The 15,115-nt window shown below is 43.9% G+C and overlaps 1 protein-coding gene across 1 annotated transcript; it reads right to left on the bottom strand.

Annotated features, from left to right (window-relative positions):
* Positions 1 to 189: 189 nt before the first annotated feature.
* On the bottom strand, positions 190 to 14,231 carry f13a1b (coagulation factor XIII, A1 polypeptide b). Its single transcript, XM_029760365.1, has 15 exons — positions 14,125 to 14,231; positions 11,435 to 11,619; positions 7,657 to 7,845; positions 6,832 to 7,080; positions 6,545 to 6,663; positions 6,175 to 6,282; positions 4,710 to 4,884; positions 4,290 to 4,428; positions 4,045 to 4,148; positions 3,687 to 3,775; positions 2,814 to 2,970; positions 1,924 to 2,199; positions 1,570 to 1,730; positions 890 to 1,026; positions 190 to 799 (listed from the first exon to the last, which is right to left on the bottom strand). The coding sequence occupies exons 2-15, from the start codon at positions 11,586 to 11,588 to the stop codon at positions 658 to 660; spliced, it is 2,199 nt and encodes a 732-aa protein (XP_029616225.1). The 5' UTR covers positions 11,589 to 11,619; positions 14,125 to 14,231; the 3' UTR covers positions 190 to 657.
* Positions 14,232 to 15,115: the final 884 nt, after the last annotated feature.

Genomic DNA, 15,115 nt, shown 5'->3' with positions numbered 1-15,115 from the left:
TCAAGTCACTTACTCACTCATCCCTGTCGTGCATAGGGCAAGGTGCACAACTTCAAATTTAGAACTGGATGCTCGAAGAATTATAATTTTGAGAGCATACATTAAATATTTGATTTCAAAAGATCTTATCTGGACATTTCAAAACCAAAGTATATTGCCATAAAAACACAATAATTGATAACACGCAAATCATAGTCATGTTCATCTTTTTAATTTGGGTTATATAAGTATTTCTCTCGCATAGAAGTCAAAACAGAAAAGAAAAGAAAACAGGGATATTTAACTTTTCATCAATTTCAATAAATGTTGCATCTTGTGGTTAGAAAATGTTGCATCTCTTGTGAAGATAGGTTGAACCATGTATTCGGCCTAATATTCAAGCCCAATCTCTAATCTGTTGGTAGCTGGGCTGTATTAGCTATGATGTAGTTGTGTTTTCCTTGGATAGAAATGGAAACAATTACATTGAACTACACTAAATGTTGCATAGTTAAAAAATATTGCCTCTTTTGTAAAATTACATGATCCATCCAAGAAGAAGAAGAAGAAAAAACTAATCTCTTAATTGTTGCTTGCTGGGCTGTAAATGAGCTGTAAATAGGCTGTCTAGCTGTGCTGTAGCTGTGTTGTATAGCTGTGCCATCTCCCTTGTGTTGCTCAGGGCATGACGGTCAGCTGGGCCTGACCGTACACCTGCCTGAGTGCAGCACAGTCCAGACTGGCCATCAGCTTGGTGGGTCCCTCCCTTCGTGGGTTAAAACTCTCTGTCCACGTCAGGGACGAGCCAGCCAGGATCAGACTGGAATACACACATATACACGTGAGTATGCACACACACACACGCACACAAAACACACACACACACACATACAGGTATCACTCTGCTCACCTGTAATGTTTATACTTGGGTGGCATGACTCCTGGCCCCTCCACGCGAACGTACACATCCTCCAGGTTGAACTTGAAGGGGTTGGTGAACTCCACAGTCACAAACATCTCCTCACTTACCTTAGCCAGACCAGACACCTACAGAGAGGGGATGAGAGTTGGTCCCGGTCCTGTCCGTGAAGACCCAGCAAGGATCGATAAACTGAGCATATTTGGAAAATACTTTGTATTCTATACCAGGGATGTCAAACACTTTTCGCAGAATTCAGTCTTTATTCGGTCTTCAACGAGGTCCGGAGGGCTGCACTGAAAATTGGTTATATTTCCTCGCCATCAGAATTAGCCCAAAATAGTCCTCTATGAATTTTTCAGTGCTCCCTGACTGTCTAGCTTTCATTTAGCTGATTATTAGCGACGCTGAACACAGTCAAGATAATATCTGAATGCAGGTCCATTATAATTTCTACCGTTTTGATTTGGTTTTTGTCATTTTAAAGTATATTGAGATCGCCGCCCCCCCCCCCCCCCCCCCCCCCCCCCCCCACCCCAAAACAAACCATTAAAACATTTGCCGGATTGGACCCCTTGCGGCGTTTGTTTAACACCCCTGCTCTACAGAGTACAAATTGATTTGTTTCAGGCTGTGAGCATATTACCACTCCTAAAAACATGACCTCTGACCTGGACAGAGAGTTTGGGGTTGTGAAGAGTGACGACCCTCATGGCGGTGACAATCTGACCCGTCTCCTTGACCTTCCCAGTGGCGATGAAGTGGAGGTTGGCCTGCTCCACCAGCTTTCTCATGTAGTCCTGGGAACGCACCTGGATCACTTTCTTCTCAGCTGTGGACACACAGAGAGGACTTTCTTAGGCTATGCTTTGTCTCCTTGAGTTTTACTTGAATTTTCATGTATTTTGTCGCGTCTTGCTTTAGAAATATTGGAGAGCAACTGGCTTGCCACTAGTAACTAGAATATTGATCTTACAAGAACCCACCAACCCACACACACCACCCCTCCTCCCCCACCTGCCCACCTTTCATGGGATCCAATGTCACTTTAGGGGTCTTGAAGAGGAACTCAGAGCTGTTGACTCCTGTGTAATACACCACGTTGCCACTGACGTACACGTCCCCGGTGCGAGCCTGGCCACTCTTGTTGTTGAACTCCAGCTTCAGCTCGAAGTCATCCCCCACCCTCACCTCGATCAGGGGCATGTCCAGCTCCACGTCAGCCTCTGTGAGGATGGCCTTCTCACGCTGACAACCGTACTCCTCTGCCTTCTCCAGAACCGTGCGCTCCTCTGGGCTACCTGTGGATGTGGGAGACCACAGATGAAAGGGAAAGATTATACGGTTTGTTTCAGAAGTAGTCCACATTTAGAATCTGGGTTTTTCCGAGTGGTCGTACCTCGTTCACACAGAGACAAAACCCTTCTTTTAACATTTAAATCAAATGTTATTTGTCACGTGCGCCGAATACAACAGATGTAGTAGACCTTACAGTGAAATGCTTACTTACAAGCCCTTAAATCAACAATGCAGTTTTAATGCAGTTTAAATTCACATATACATTTGAGTTATAGATCTGTCATTCTCATTGAAAGCAAGTCCAAGAAATGTTAGATTTGTTCTATGTGCACTATTTATATGCTACCCATGCTTAAGTTTCATTTTTGTCTCGTTTACTTTCAGTTTTGTATACCAGCTTCAAACAGCTGAATATACAGCGGTTTAGATGGTACAATGATTCTCTCCATGATACTTGCTTGTTTTGTCACGTAAACTGAAATTAGGCGAACTATTCGAATTTTAGCCAGCAGGAAATGGTGGAGTGATTCCTGCATAGGTCATTTTTAATCTGTGTCCGGGAAAGTGTCCCTTTACGCTTTTGCTCTGTGACGCTCCCTCCTCTCTCCTCTCTTACCTTCGGGGAACTTGTACTGGTCAGTGATGTCACGCCTAGTGTCCTGGCCTGGAGCTTTGGTCACCACCATCCGGCCAACATGGCTGCTGTTGACTTTGACCGGCTCCAGGGTTCCATCTCTGGGGTTCCGCGAGTAGAACACCACATCACTGTTCACCTATAGAACAAATGGGACACATTCATCATGTAAAATTCCAGTAATTAGTCATCTATTGATATGTTTAGTCATATATAAGTCATATATATATATATACTAGTAATACCAAAACACATGTACTGGTACCGTATGTTCACTATTACAATTGAGCTCACTGATTCAAACTGATGCAAACAAAAATGGACTGTCTTGGAAAGTGACCAATAGGGGTTGTAACATTTTGTATACTGTCCTGTTCAGTTGGTGTTTTGCGCCACTAGGATGGTGTCACGTCCTGATCAGTAAAGGGGTATTTTGTTATTGTAGTTTGGTCAGGACGTGGCAGGGGGTGTTTGTTTATAGTGTTTCGGGGTTTGTTGGGCTATGTGCTTATGTAAGAGGGGTGTTTGTTTTATGTGTTCCGGGGTTTTTTGGTCTATGTTCTATGTAAGTGTATTTCTATGTTAGTTCTAGTCTTTCTATTTCTATGTTTAGTTAATGGGGGTGTTATAGGGGTGTATAGGGGTGTTTTGTAATGGGATTTGTGGGTAGTTGTTTCCTGTTTTGTGTCTGTGCACCTGACAGGACTGTTTAGTGGCGTTCGTTGTTTTGTACACGTGATTTGTTTGTTTTTCCTTCTTTTGATTTAATAAAGAAGAGAGTATACACGTTCCCGCTGCACCTTGGTCTAATCCTTACGACGCCCGTTACATATGGCTCATTGTTGTAGTATTTACCTCAGCAAACACGAAAGGTGCGTCGAACGGGAAGCAGATCTGGCCATGTTTGATGGCCTGGACGGATGCAGGGCCACACCTGTACATCCCTGGATACAATGAAAGACACATTAGGAATTAGTAATATCCCAAATAATGATATAATATAGTAACTACACAGCATGTACATTTCATAACATGGTTATGTAAAAATTATAACATGGTCAGTTAAATTGTGTGTGTGTGTGTGTTTCTGCATATGTGTTTGTGTGCGTGTTGCTGCGTATGTGTGCGCGTGTGTGAGTGCTTGTGCCTGTTTCTACAGTATATGTGTGTGTGTGTGCGCGTGCATACATGCTTGTGTGTATGAACACCTCACCATCACTGGTCTCTTGGGGCGTGGCATCCACAGCCTGCCAGCCTCCAAACCCTTGAGGAAGGTCTGGCCTGCTCATGTAGCACTCGTTCCAGCAATGGTAGTTCCTACGGCAACACATCCATTCCATTATTTGACATTACCATAAATCATTCTAAAGGCAGTCTCTCCGCTCGTGAATTGTATTTTTAAATGTTGAAATCAAATCAAATCAGAAAATGATTTGTCTGTCACTGGAACAATTCTACCAGATAGAGTCCTTGGTGCGTTGCTTGTCAATTCTGCCGTTCTCATCCAGGATGATGTCAGTTTTCAGGTTGCCGTCATTGTCGTGGGAAGAGAAGAAGTTGGTGACAACCCTGCCGGGGATGCCCAGACAGCGCAAGACTGCCGAGGGGGAAGGAAAGAAACTGTATCATCAGCAACAACCCAAAAAATTCAGACTTTTTGGGGGAATTCTGCACATCAAATAGTAGGAAATTAATTTGAGTTATTAATTATGAAATCCTCCCAAATATTTCACTCATTAGCATTGTAAAAATCCCAAAACTTTGCCCAAATGATTTTTGGGAAATCCTAGTTAAACATTTCTGGAATCATTACAGATTTCAGAAAAAATAGAATTTTCTGAAAGTTTGGGGAATATTGTAGCCGTATGCAGGTCTCACAGGTGTTAAAGACAGCAGCGTAGACCCAGCACTGGGCATAGCAGACGGGCATCTTGCTGCTGGAGTAGTTGAGGAGGATCTCAGTACTTCCAGTCCAGGAGGTGGGTGCCACTCCGTAGGTGTAGTCACCACTCCAGCTTCCCACCAGCACGCCGTCGTCGTCACGAGAGTTCAGCTGGGAGAGAGAGGCAAACATACGGTTCTCTGCATCCGAAATGGCACCCTATTTCCTTTACAGTGCACTTCTTTTGAACAGAGCCTTATGGGCCCTGGTCGAAAGTAGTGCATTATATAGGGAATATCCTGGTCAAAAGTAATGCATTATATAGGGAATAGCCGGGCCAAAAGTAGTGCATTATATAGGGAATATCCTGGTCAAAGTAGTGCATTATATAGGGAATACCCTGGTCAAAAGTAATGCATTATATAGGGAATACCTTGGTCAAAAGTAATGCATTATATGTGAAATAGAGTGCCATTTTGGATGCAAATAGCCTGTTACAAGCCTATGAGTTGTAAGTACAAATCTCTCTTCAAGTAGAAATGAAGAAGAGGCCATGACAAAACCTATTCCCCCTCAGGAGACTGAAAAGATTTGGCATGGGTCCTCAGATCCTCAAAAGGTTCTACAGCTGCACCATCGAGAGCATATTGACTGGTTGCATCACTTCCTGGTATTGCAACTGCTCGGCGTCCGACCGCTAGGCACTACAGAGGGTAGTGCGAACGGCCCAGTACATCACTGGGGCCAAGCTTCCTGCCATCCAGGACCTCTATACCAGGCGGTGTCAGAGAAAGGCCCTAAAAATTGTCAAAGACTCCAGCCACCCTAGTCATAGACTGTTTTCTCTGCTACCGCACGTCAAGTGGTACCAGAGTGCCAAGTCTAGGTCCAAGAGGCTTCTAAACAGCTTCTACCCCCAAGCCATAAGACTCCTGAACATCTAATCAAATGGCTACCCAGACTATTTGCAATGCCCCCCACCCCCTCTCCTCCTCTTTTACACCACTGCTACTCTCTGTTGTTATCATCTATGCATAGTCACTTTAATAACTCTACCTACATGTACATATTACCTCGACTAACTGGTGCCCCCGCACATTGACTCTATACCAGTACCCCTCATATATAGTCTCGCTATTGATATTTTACTGCTGCTCTTTAATTACTCATGACTTTTTCTTATTGTTATCCATATTTTTTTTATCTGCATTGTTGGTTAGGGGCTCGTAAGTAAGCATTTCACTGTAAGGTCTGCACTTGTTGTATCCGACGCATGTGACTAATACAATGTGATTTGATTTGATGTGGTTTGAAATGTGTCTTCTGGCAAGGAGTCTTTTCTCAAGCCTCCATGGAGTTTTCCCCCCTATAAATCTACTGTATGAAACGGTTGTACTGTAAGAACGTTGTGATCTTAATGGGTTCTCTGTATGGACCGGTGGTAACCCCCGTAACCCTCACCATGGCTGAGGCCTTCCGGGCTACTTTGATGGGGTCGCCCCTGTTGGTGATGGGCATGGCAGCTTTATCCATGATGAACAGACAGGCATCCAGCACCCCATAGTCAAACTGCAACAAGCAAAGTTCAGTTCAGTGTTCACTGAACTTCTTTGATGATCACATAGAGAATCAGACAGTTTCTTAAAGCCAAAACAAAAAGATGACAGACAGGTAATGTGTATGGACTAAGAAACAACCGTCCTGCTATTTGATGTATAATGACTTACATGTGCAGTAGTTACAAATGAATTCTGCATGGTACAGATAGCGTATCACCACACCAAAACCAATCATTGCGTAGTTAGTAGTGGTGCACTGGGTCTCTCTGTACCTGGCCAAAGTTCCAGGGCCGCTCGGACACGTCGTCAAACGCCCCGTGGTAGATGACCCCCACCTCATTGAGAACACACTCCTCCCTCTCATTGCTATCATCCAGGAACACAGAATCAGCTGGTGGAAGGAAGCCAGAACAATACAATGGAATCTATTATCAGAATGTAGATGAATAGACTAACGAGATTAATAGAGCTAAATCGATCAATCAATCAATCAGTCAGTACAAACAACTGTTGTGGGAACAGGCTAGTGTGATTGCTGTCATCAGTGAGTGTCACGGACCTGCCGCCCAGGGGTTGAACAGGATATAGACGTCTCGACTCTCGTCCTGCCTGGTCCTGCGGATTCCATATGGCGTCACCACCGCCACGTACGTGCGCCACTTTCCCACAATGCAGTCTGGCGCTGGGGTGATCCCCACCGTGACCACGTTGTCTGCGCTGTCCAACACCCGGCCGGCCCACGGGCTCTGGCGGTCACTGGCCACAGACACAGGGATGTAGGTGCCCTTACTGAACTGGGGACTGCCCCCTGGTGGATAGGAGGAACAGGGGAATGACATGTCAGGGCAGGGTTAGACCTAGCTCTGGTCTTTGGCTCCGGGGTGCAGTTTCTTCTAGGTACAGATCTAGGATCAACTTCCCATCCCCCAATCCTAACCTTAACCATTAGTGGAGAAAATGTAAAACAGACCAAAGATCAGCGTCTAGGGGCAACTTCACCCTACACCAAGCCTTCGTACTAACACCCTGGACTAGAGCTATGGTAGACCTATGGTAGACCTAACCACTGATACAGGAAAGAAAGATAAATACCTGCACACATTCCTCCTTAGTTTTATTATGATTCAAGTGGCGGTTATAAATTAAGTGCGGGAACATTCAATGAAAAAAAGATACAATGAATGTCCCCGCACTTAATGTAACCGCCACTTGAAACATAATAAAACTATATTATTTTCATGACTTTACTTTTGGTACCCTGCATCTGGATGCAAGTTACTAGATGTACATACAGTAAACTACTTCTTAACCAGTAACCAATGATACAGAGTTAGACATTTTTTATCTTAGGAAACTTTTTTAGGTGGGGGTTTCTTTATCTCACCGATGACGAACTCCACAGCGAACTGGTCGTCGGAGGGCTTGTAGGGACGGTCAAAGGTCACCTTCAGCTGGAACTCCTGTCCCCTGCGAACGATGAGGTGGTCGTTGGCGTACAGGTGGGTGGTGTGTTGCCGCTTATTGACCTCGTCTGGGTTCCGCAGCATGTTCACGTCCCAGATGTCCAAGAACTCTGATAGGAGAGTAGGAAGAGAACGAGGAAGAGAGAGATGAGGAGAGAGAGGAATATAAAAGGGGAGAGAGATGCAGACTTGTCATCGTAACTTGGGCCCTGATATTTTTCCATGTGACCTTGAGCAGTTATTCCAATAAACCTCTGTTTCAGTAAAAAGCTGAGGGATGGGCCTGGAGAAATATAACGTCTCTCAAATTCATAGACAGAGCTATGGATGCAGAGGAAGGCCCTAAAAATGGTCAAAGACTCCAGCCACCCTAGTCATAGACTGTTCTCTCTGCTACCGCATGGCAAGCGGTACCGGAGCGCCAAGTCTAGGTCCAAGAGGCTTCTAAACAGCTTCTACCCCCAAGCCATAAGACTCCTGAACATCTAGTCAAATGGCTACCCAGACTATTTGCATTGACCCCCCCCCTCCCTCACCCCTTCTCACGCCCTCTTTACACCACTGCTACTCTCTGTTGTCATCTATGCATAGTCACATTAATAACTCTACCTACATGTACATATTACCTCAACTAACCGGTGCCCCCACACATTGACTCTGTATCAGTACCCCCCTGTATATAGTCCCTGTATATTGTCATTTCACTGCTGCTCTTTAATTACTTGTTACTTGTATCTCTAATTGTTATCTGTATTTGTATTTTTTTTAAACTGCATTGTTGGTTAGGGGCTCGTAAGTAAGCATTTCACTGTAAGGTCTACACCTGTTGTATTCGGCACATGTGACTAATACATTTTGATTTGAAGGACTGAACATCCATGACATCTAAATTATAGTTTTAACCAGATTTTGAGGCATTTACATTGTTTACATGTACGTTGTTTACAAACATTAGAGTAAAACAAGCTTATGTTTTGGGTTCTGAAGAGGTACGACAGTTGAACTAATCATGAGGCATTTATAAGTTGCCTTCTTCAAGAATCAGTGTGTGCAGTCGTGGCCAAAATTTTGAGAATGACACAAATATTAATTTTCACAAAGTCTGCTGCCTCAGTTTGTATGATGGCAATTTGCATATACTCCAGAATGTTATGAAGAGTGATCAGATGAATTGCAATTAACTGCAAAGTCCCTTTTTGCAATGCAAATGAACTGAATCCACAAAAACATTTCCACTGCATTTCAGCCCTGCCACAAAAGGACCAGCTGACGTCATGTCAGTGATTCTCTTGTTAACACAGGTGTGAGTGTTGAAGAGGACAAGGCTGGAGATCACTCTGTCATGCTGATTGAGTTTGAATAACAGACTGGAAGCTTCAAAAGGAGGGTGGTGCTTGGAATCATTGTTCTTCCTCTGTCAACCATGGTTACCTGCAAGGAAACACGTGCTGTCATCATTGCTTTGGACAAAAAGGGCTTCACAGGCAAGGATATTGCTGCCAGTAAGATTGCACCTAAATCAACCATTTATCGGATCATCAAGAACTTCAAGGAGAGCGGTTCAATTGTTGTGAAGAAGGCATCAGGGCGCCCAAGAAAGTCCAGCAAGCGCCAGGACTGTCTCCTAAAGTTGATTCAGCTGCGGGATCGGGGCACCACCAGTACAGAGCTTGCTCAGGAATGGTAGCAGGCAGGTGTGAGTGCATCTGCACTCACAGTGAGGCGAAGACTTTGGAGGATGGCCTGGTGTCAAGAAGGGCAGCAAAGAAGCTGCCACTTCTCTCCAGGAAAAACATCAGGGACAGACTGATATTCTGCAAAAGGTACAGGGATTGGACTGCTGAGGACTGGGGTAAAGTCATTTTCTCTGATGAATCCCCTTTCTGATTGTTTGGGGCATCCGGAAAAAAGCTTGTCCGGAAAAGACAAGGTGAGCGCTACCATCAGTCCTGTGTCATGCCAACAATAAAGCATCCTGAGACCATTCATGTGTGGGGTTGCTTCTCAGCCAAGGGAGTGGGCTCACACACATTTTTGCCTAAGAACACAGCCATGAATAAAGAATGGTACCAACACATCCTCCGAGAGCAACTTCTCCCAACCATCCAGGAACAGTTTGGTGACGAACAATGCCTTTTTCAGCATGATGGAGAACCTTGCCATAAGGGAAAAGTGATAACTAAGTGGCTCGGGGAACAAAACATTGACATTTTGGGTCCATGGCCAGGAAACTCCCCAGACCTTAAACCCATTGAGAACTTGTGGTCAATCCTCAAGAGGCGGGTGGACAAACAAAAACCCACAAATTCTGACAAACTCCAAGCATTGATTATGCAAGAATGGGCTGCCATCTGTCAGGATGTGGCCCAGAAGTTAATTGACAGCATACCAGGGCGGATTGCAGAGGTCTTGAAAAAGGAGGGTCAACACTGCAAATATTGACTCTTTGCATCAACTTCATGTAATTGTCAATAAAAGCCTTTGACACGTATGAAATGCTTGTAATTATACTTCAGTATTCCATAGTAATATCTGACAAAAATATCTAAAGACACAGAGGCAGCAGACTTTGTGAAAATTAATATTTGTGTCATTCTCAAACTTTTGGCCACAACTGTATATATCATTTATTTATAAGTCCAAAAATGGATATGGCAACTAACGATTCTATCTTCAACATAACGTAACGTATGGGATCCTGTAAGTTCAAATGTATGAAGAGTGGTAGAGACATTCTGAAGGCCGATTACTTTGAGTGTTCAAATTTGGGAGCCTTCTTATCCTAGGTTAGACAGACAGCTTTGTCTGCAGACTGTGGTGACGTATAGTAAAAATGATGAACTGTAGTCGAAGATCAACAACGTGGTTGTTGTTGGTTGTTCTTTTTGGGAAACTCACTACAAGATATTATTTAGATGGCTATGACTGTCACACCCTGATCTGTTTCACCTGTTTTGTGCTTGTCTCCACCCCCCTCCAAGTGTCGCCCATCTGCCCCATTATCCCCTGTGTATTTATACCTGTGTTCTCTGTTTGTCTGTTTCCAGTTTGTCTTGTCTCGTCAAGCCTACCAGCGTTTTTCCCGTACTCCTGTTTTTGCTCTAGTCCCTGTTTTCGACCATTCTGCCTGCCCTGACCCTGAGCCTGCCTGCCGTTCTGTGCCTTTCGGGCTCTGCTCTGGATTACTGACCTCTGCCTGCCCTTGACCTGTCGTTTGCCTGCCCCCTGTTTTTGTAATAAACTTTTGTTACTTTGAACTGTCTGCATCTGGGTCTTATCCTGAGGTCTCAGAATTACCTATCATGAGGGGACAGCTGAAGTTGCTTCCAGTCTGTTAGAGGTTCTAAATTCCAGTCATTCCATTCTTATTTAGAACCCTGCCTTGTGTTCTAGGGAGATAATGCTGAGGAACGGAGAACAGTGACGAGGCTGATAGACTCAGGATGTGTCTGAAGACGTGTGTTGAGATAACTCTGAACGGAATGCCATTCATTTGTCAGTCAGCATCCTAAATCTACAGGAAACGTGTCATTGTAGGGTCTCTTTTCGTTTGTGACCAAGGCACATACTGACTCACAAACCAACACTCTGACGTACAAACACACTTCTGTCTCTCTCTGTCGCACACCACACACACACTCAAACACACACACACGTGCACGCACCCACAGACACACACAGGCTCCTTCTCCTCCTCACCCCTGAGTGGAGGGGGTCCTCGGGGCATCAGGCCAAAGGGCTCAAACTCAGGCACCTCCTCCCCATCTGCATTGGAGCTGGCGATGGGGGCGGCACTGCGTCCGCGGTGAGACACCTGGGGTTGTGGCTTGGCGGCGGGCTCTGAGTCAGACATGGTACCAGCGCTGAAACGTCACCTCACGTGCCTGGGGACACAGACAAACGGACGAACAGAGAGAGAGACAGAGACAGAAAGTCAAACAGACAAGCAGACAATTCCTAGGTATGGTATCATATCACATGACAACTCCATTCATATTCAGCTAGCCCTTGGGGAGGACACTCCCAGTTGTACTGCAGATGCTAAGAGATTAACTGTTCCCACAAACCATCTGTTTCACATTGGGATAGGGCAGCAATACCGAACTTGAGTACTGACCTGGATGAGGTGCACGTAAACTTTAAGACAAGCCACATGTCAAAAAAATTATATATATTACATTTGACATTTTTGTCATTTAGCTGATGCTCTTATTCAGAGCGACTTACAATTAGTGCATTTATCTTAAGTTAGCTAGGTGAGACAACACACATCACAATCGTATCAAGTACATTTTCCCTCAACAAAGTACTTATCAGCGAAGTCAGTGCTGGTAGGACTTTGGGAACCACTTCTATGTGTGTATTAGTGTGCATTATTGCAGTGACTAGATCAGTAAACTTAGGTTTGAAATGCTCTGTGGTTTCACTGAGTAGAGCCTGTGTTAATTTTTCCTTTCATTGTTTATTTCCTTGCTGTATAAAGAGGAGCCTACTGATGGTGTAATTCCAGAAAAGCAGTTGGCAAGCTCGGACATTTTGGGGTGTTTGGTTGTTTGTTTTGGCGTGTTGTGTTATTCTCCGTCCCTTGTGGTCAGCGTGTCACCAGACTGTGCAGTTAATCTTAAAATTAAAGAGAGAAAACGGTCGTAAATGACAAGGGAAACTTTAGTGTCAGTGTGTGGGGGACACAACAATGTCATCAGATTCCTTTGCTTAGAATCATTGTGTATTTTTGTTGTTGTTGTAATTTTGTCATTTTTATCATTTTCACAACGAGTAGTGTACCAGTAAAATTATGCCAGTATCTGTGGTAAAACTAACAAATGACCTTGCGCATTTACAATTAGTTAGGTAATAATATACATTAACAAACTATATCTAAGTCCAAACTTGGCAGTCCATAAAATGACAAGCTATTAGACCCCATCATATACTACAAGCAGTGGTGCAACATTACTAATAGTGGGTTAAATGTAAATAAAAATCTCGAGACATGCTGTAAGTCTATAAAGCAGCACTGAAAAAGGAATCCCCTCAACCAACCATCCTCTGGGGGTCTCTTCCTTTAAAGCCTATTTTATTTGAGGTTAGGAGGGAGGGGGGTGGTTGTTTAATGGAAATGATTATGTAAGTATGGTAATGCAGTTTTAGTCATGAAATACACCACGGTTGTTTTCATATAAAATGTAAGTATGGCACAATATACGTCATGCAGCTTTGTGGCACAAACAACTATTGAAGAATTGAGTTATGTAATGGGCGTGTGCTGTGCTGTGCTGGTCGAGGAGACAGGTTTGGGGTGTGGGACGATCTCTGGCCAGTGTTGGAAAGGTGAGTCATGGACCTGCACAGTGAAAGCACTGTTTCACCTTGTCCACCCGTGGCACACACGCACGCGCGCTCACATCGTGCCGTCACCCCCTTCATCTGAACATTTGCTGGTCAATGCTGATTGGGGAGAAACAACATCACCACAGGTTTTTAGCGATGTTTTCTGGGACAGTGCCGTGCCTTTTTGTAGGTGGAAATGCTGCAAGTTATTACTATTTTCAGCTATTAGTCAATGGATTATGCCATATTCATACTGTATGTATAGGGTGACATGTTCATAGGGCAAAATTAATGATTGTGCAAAGTGCAAAAAATACCGCAAACCTTATTATAATATACAGAAATCCTCCCTGTTTGATGCCATTTGCATCATATGATGCAAAACGCAGCATCGTACGATGCAAAATGCATCATACAGGGATGATTTCTGTATTTTGAAAGTTATACATCTTGAAAACTTGATTGCTGACAAGCAAAATGTTTTTGGGACTATGTCAACAATGGACTAATGAAACAAATGCCAAAAGATAGTTTTTGGGTGGAGTTTTCCTTTAATTCGATCTTTTTCTTGAACAATGTGTGTTACAAGAGGTGACTATTTAAATAGCATTTCATAAACGGAGCAATATTTAAATTGTGTTCTCTTTATGACGCACATTGTTCATCTGCCATGCTGCCAGATTATAATTAGGTTTTTAATATTTTTTGCACTTTGCACAATGCTCCTGCGCTACGAATATGTCCCTCATATACACAGTTTTGTGTAGTGTGTACTTAGACACGGAAGCATTGTGCAAGGAACAAATGTGACTCCCGAAAAGTAAAACTTATCAATAGTTTAACAGCATTTTGCAACCAAATGCGGATGTAAAGGAAAAGAAAAGACACAGAAGACACAAAGAGTACTGCAACTGAATTTAGAGTACTGCAAATGATGCATTCTATGAGGCATCGCATTGCTTTTCATCAAAGCATTGTCAAATACATGCAGTATCAAACAAATAAGATTGGAGACAGAAAACATTGCTTGACGAGTGACCGCTGAAGAGTAAACTCACCTCTGTAGAAGTTGAAGAGGAGAAAGCTGCAGTTGTCTGATAGAGTTGATCCTCAGGGGCTGAGTGTCTGTCTCTCTCACACACAAAGACAGGCTGCTGCTGGGGCCCCTCTGAATCCATTTATATACAGGAAAGGGAAGGGCCCTCTCCATGGCAGAGATAGGCCATGTGTGTGTGTGTGTGTGTGTGTGTGTGTGTGTGTGTGTGTGTGTGTGTGTGTGTGTGTGTGTGTGTGTGTGTGTGTGTGTGTGTGTGTGTGTGTGTGTGTGAATTTGCAAGAGAGCCAGCCCCAGGGTGAGTTGTTGCTGGGATGGGCTTGTGAGTGTGTGCGTGTGTCAAATCAAATCAAATTGTATTGGTCACATACACATGGTTAGCAGATGTTATTGCGACTGTAGCGAAATGCTTGTGCAAAGTTTCTTAAGGACTAGAAGTGAGGTGTGTGTGTGTGTGTGTGTGTGTGTGTGTGTGTGTGTGTGTGTGTGTGTGTGTGTGTGTGTGTGTGTGTGTGTGTGAGAGAGAGAGAGAACCAGTCCCAGCATTAGCTGTGTGATGGGTTGTGTGTAGGAGGGGTTGAGGTTGGAAAGGACGGGATTAGGCCCTTGGGTGGCGGTTTGGCCAACTTGAGAAAAGGGTGGGGAAATTGTCATCTCTGTTTGCCAGACAGTGAAAGACAGGCCAGCACTGGGGACAAGCCATGCTCAGTCACAATCCGTGTGAATGTCTCTCTAAAGCTTTGTTTTGATACTATTAGAGATCAAATAGAATGACGTAAACCTAACACACGTTTACACTGTAGCCTCCGAATACACAATTGCTACATTATCTTGTCAGTGGTAATGGGTCACAGTGATCTTAAGGAAATAGACAACATTCAGTCTTTAAGATAAATACAGTTTTATCACACATTTGCACTAGTTGATTTTGTTTATCACTGACAAATCAAAGTTTTCAATTTTGGCTGCTCACAACTACAGTATGAACTACTATT

This window comes from Salmo trutta, chromosome 8 (genome assembly GCF_901001165.1).
Source record: "Salmo trutta chromosome 8, fSalTru1.1, whole genome shotgun sequence".
Lineage (NCBI taxonomy): Eukaryota > Metazoa > Chordata > Actinopteri > Salmoniformes > Salmonidae > Salmo > Salmo trutta.
This window is presented reverse-complemented; position numbering and strand designations above follow the sequence as displayed.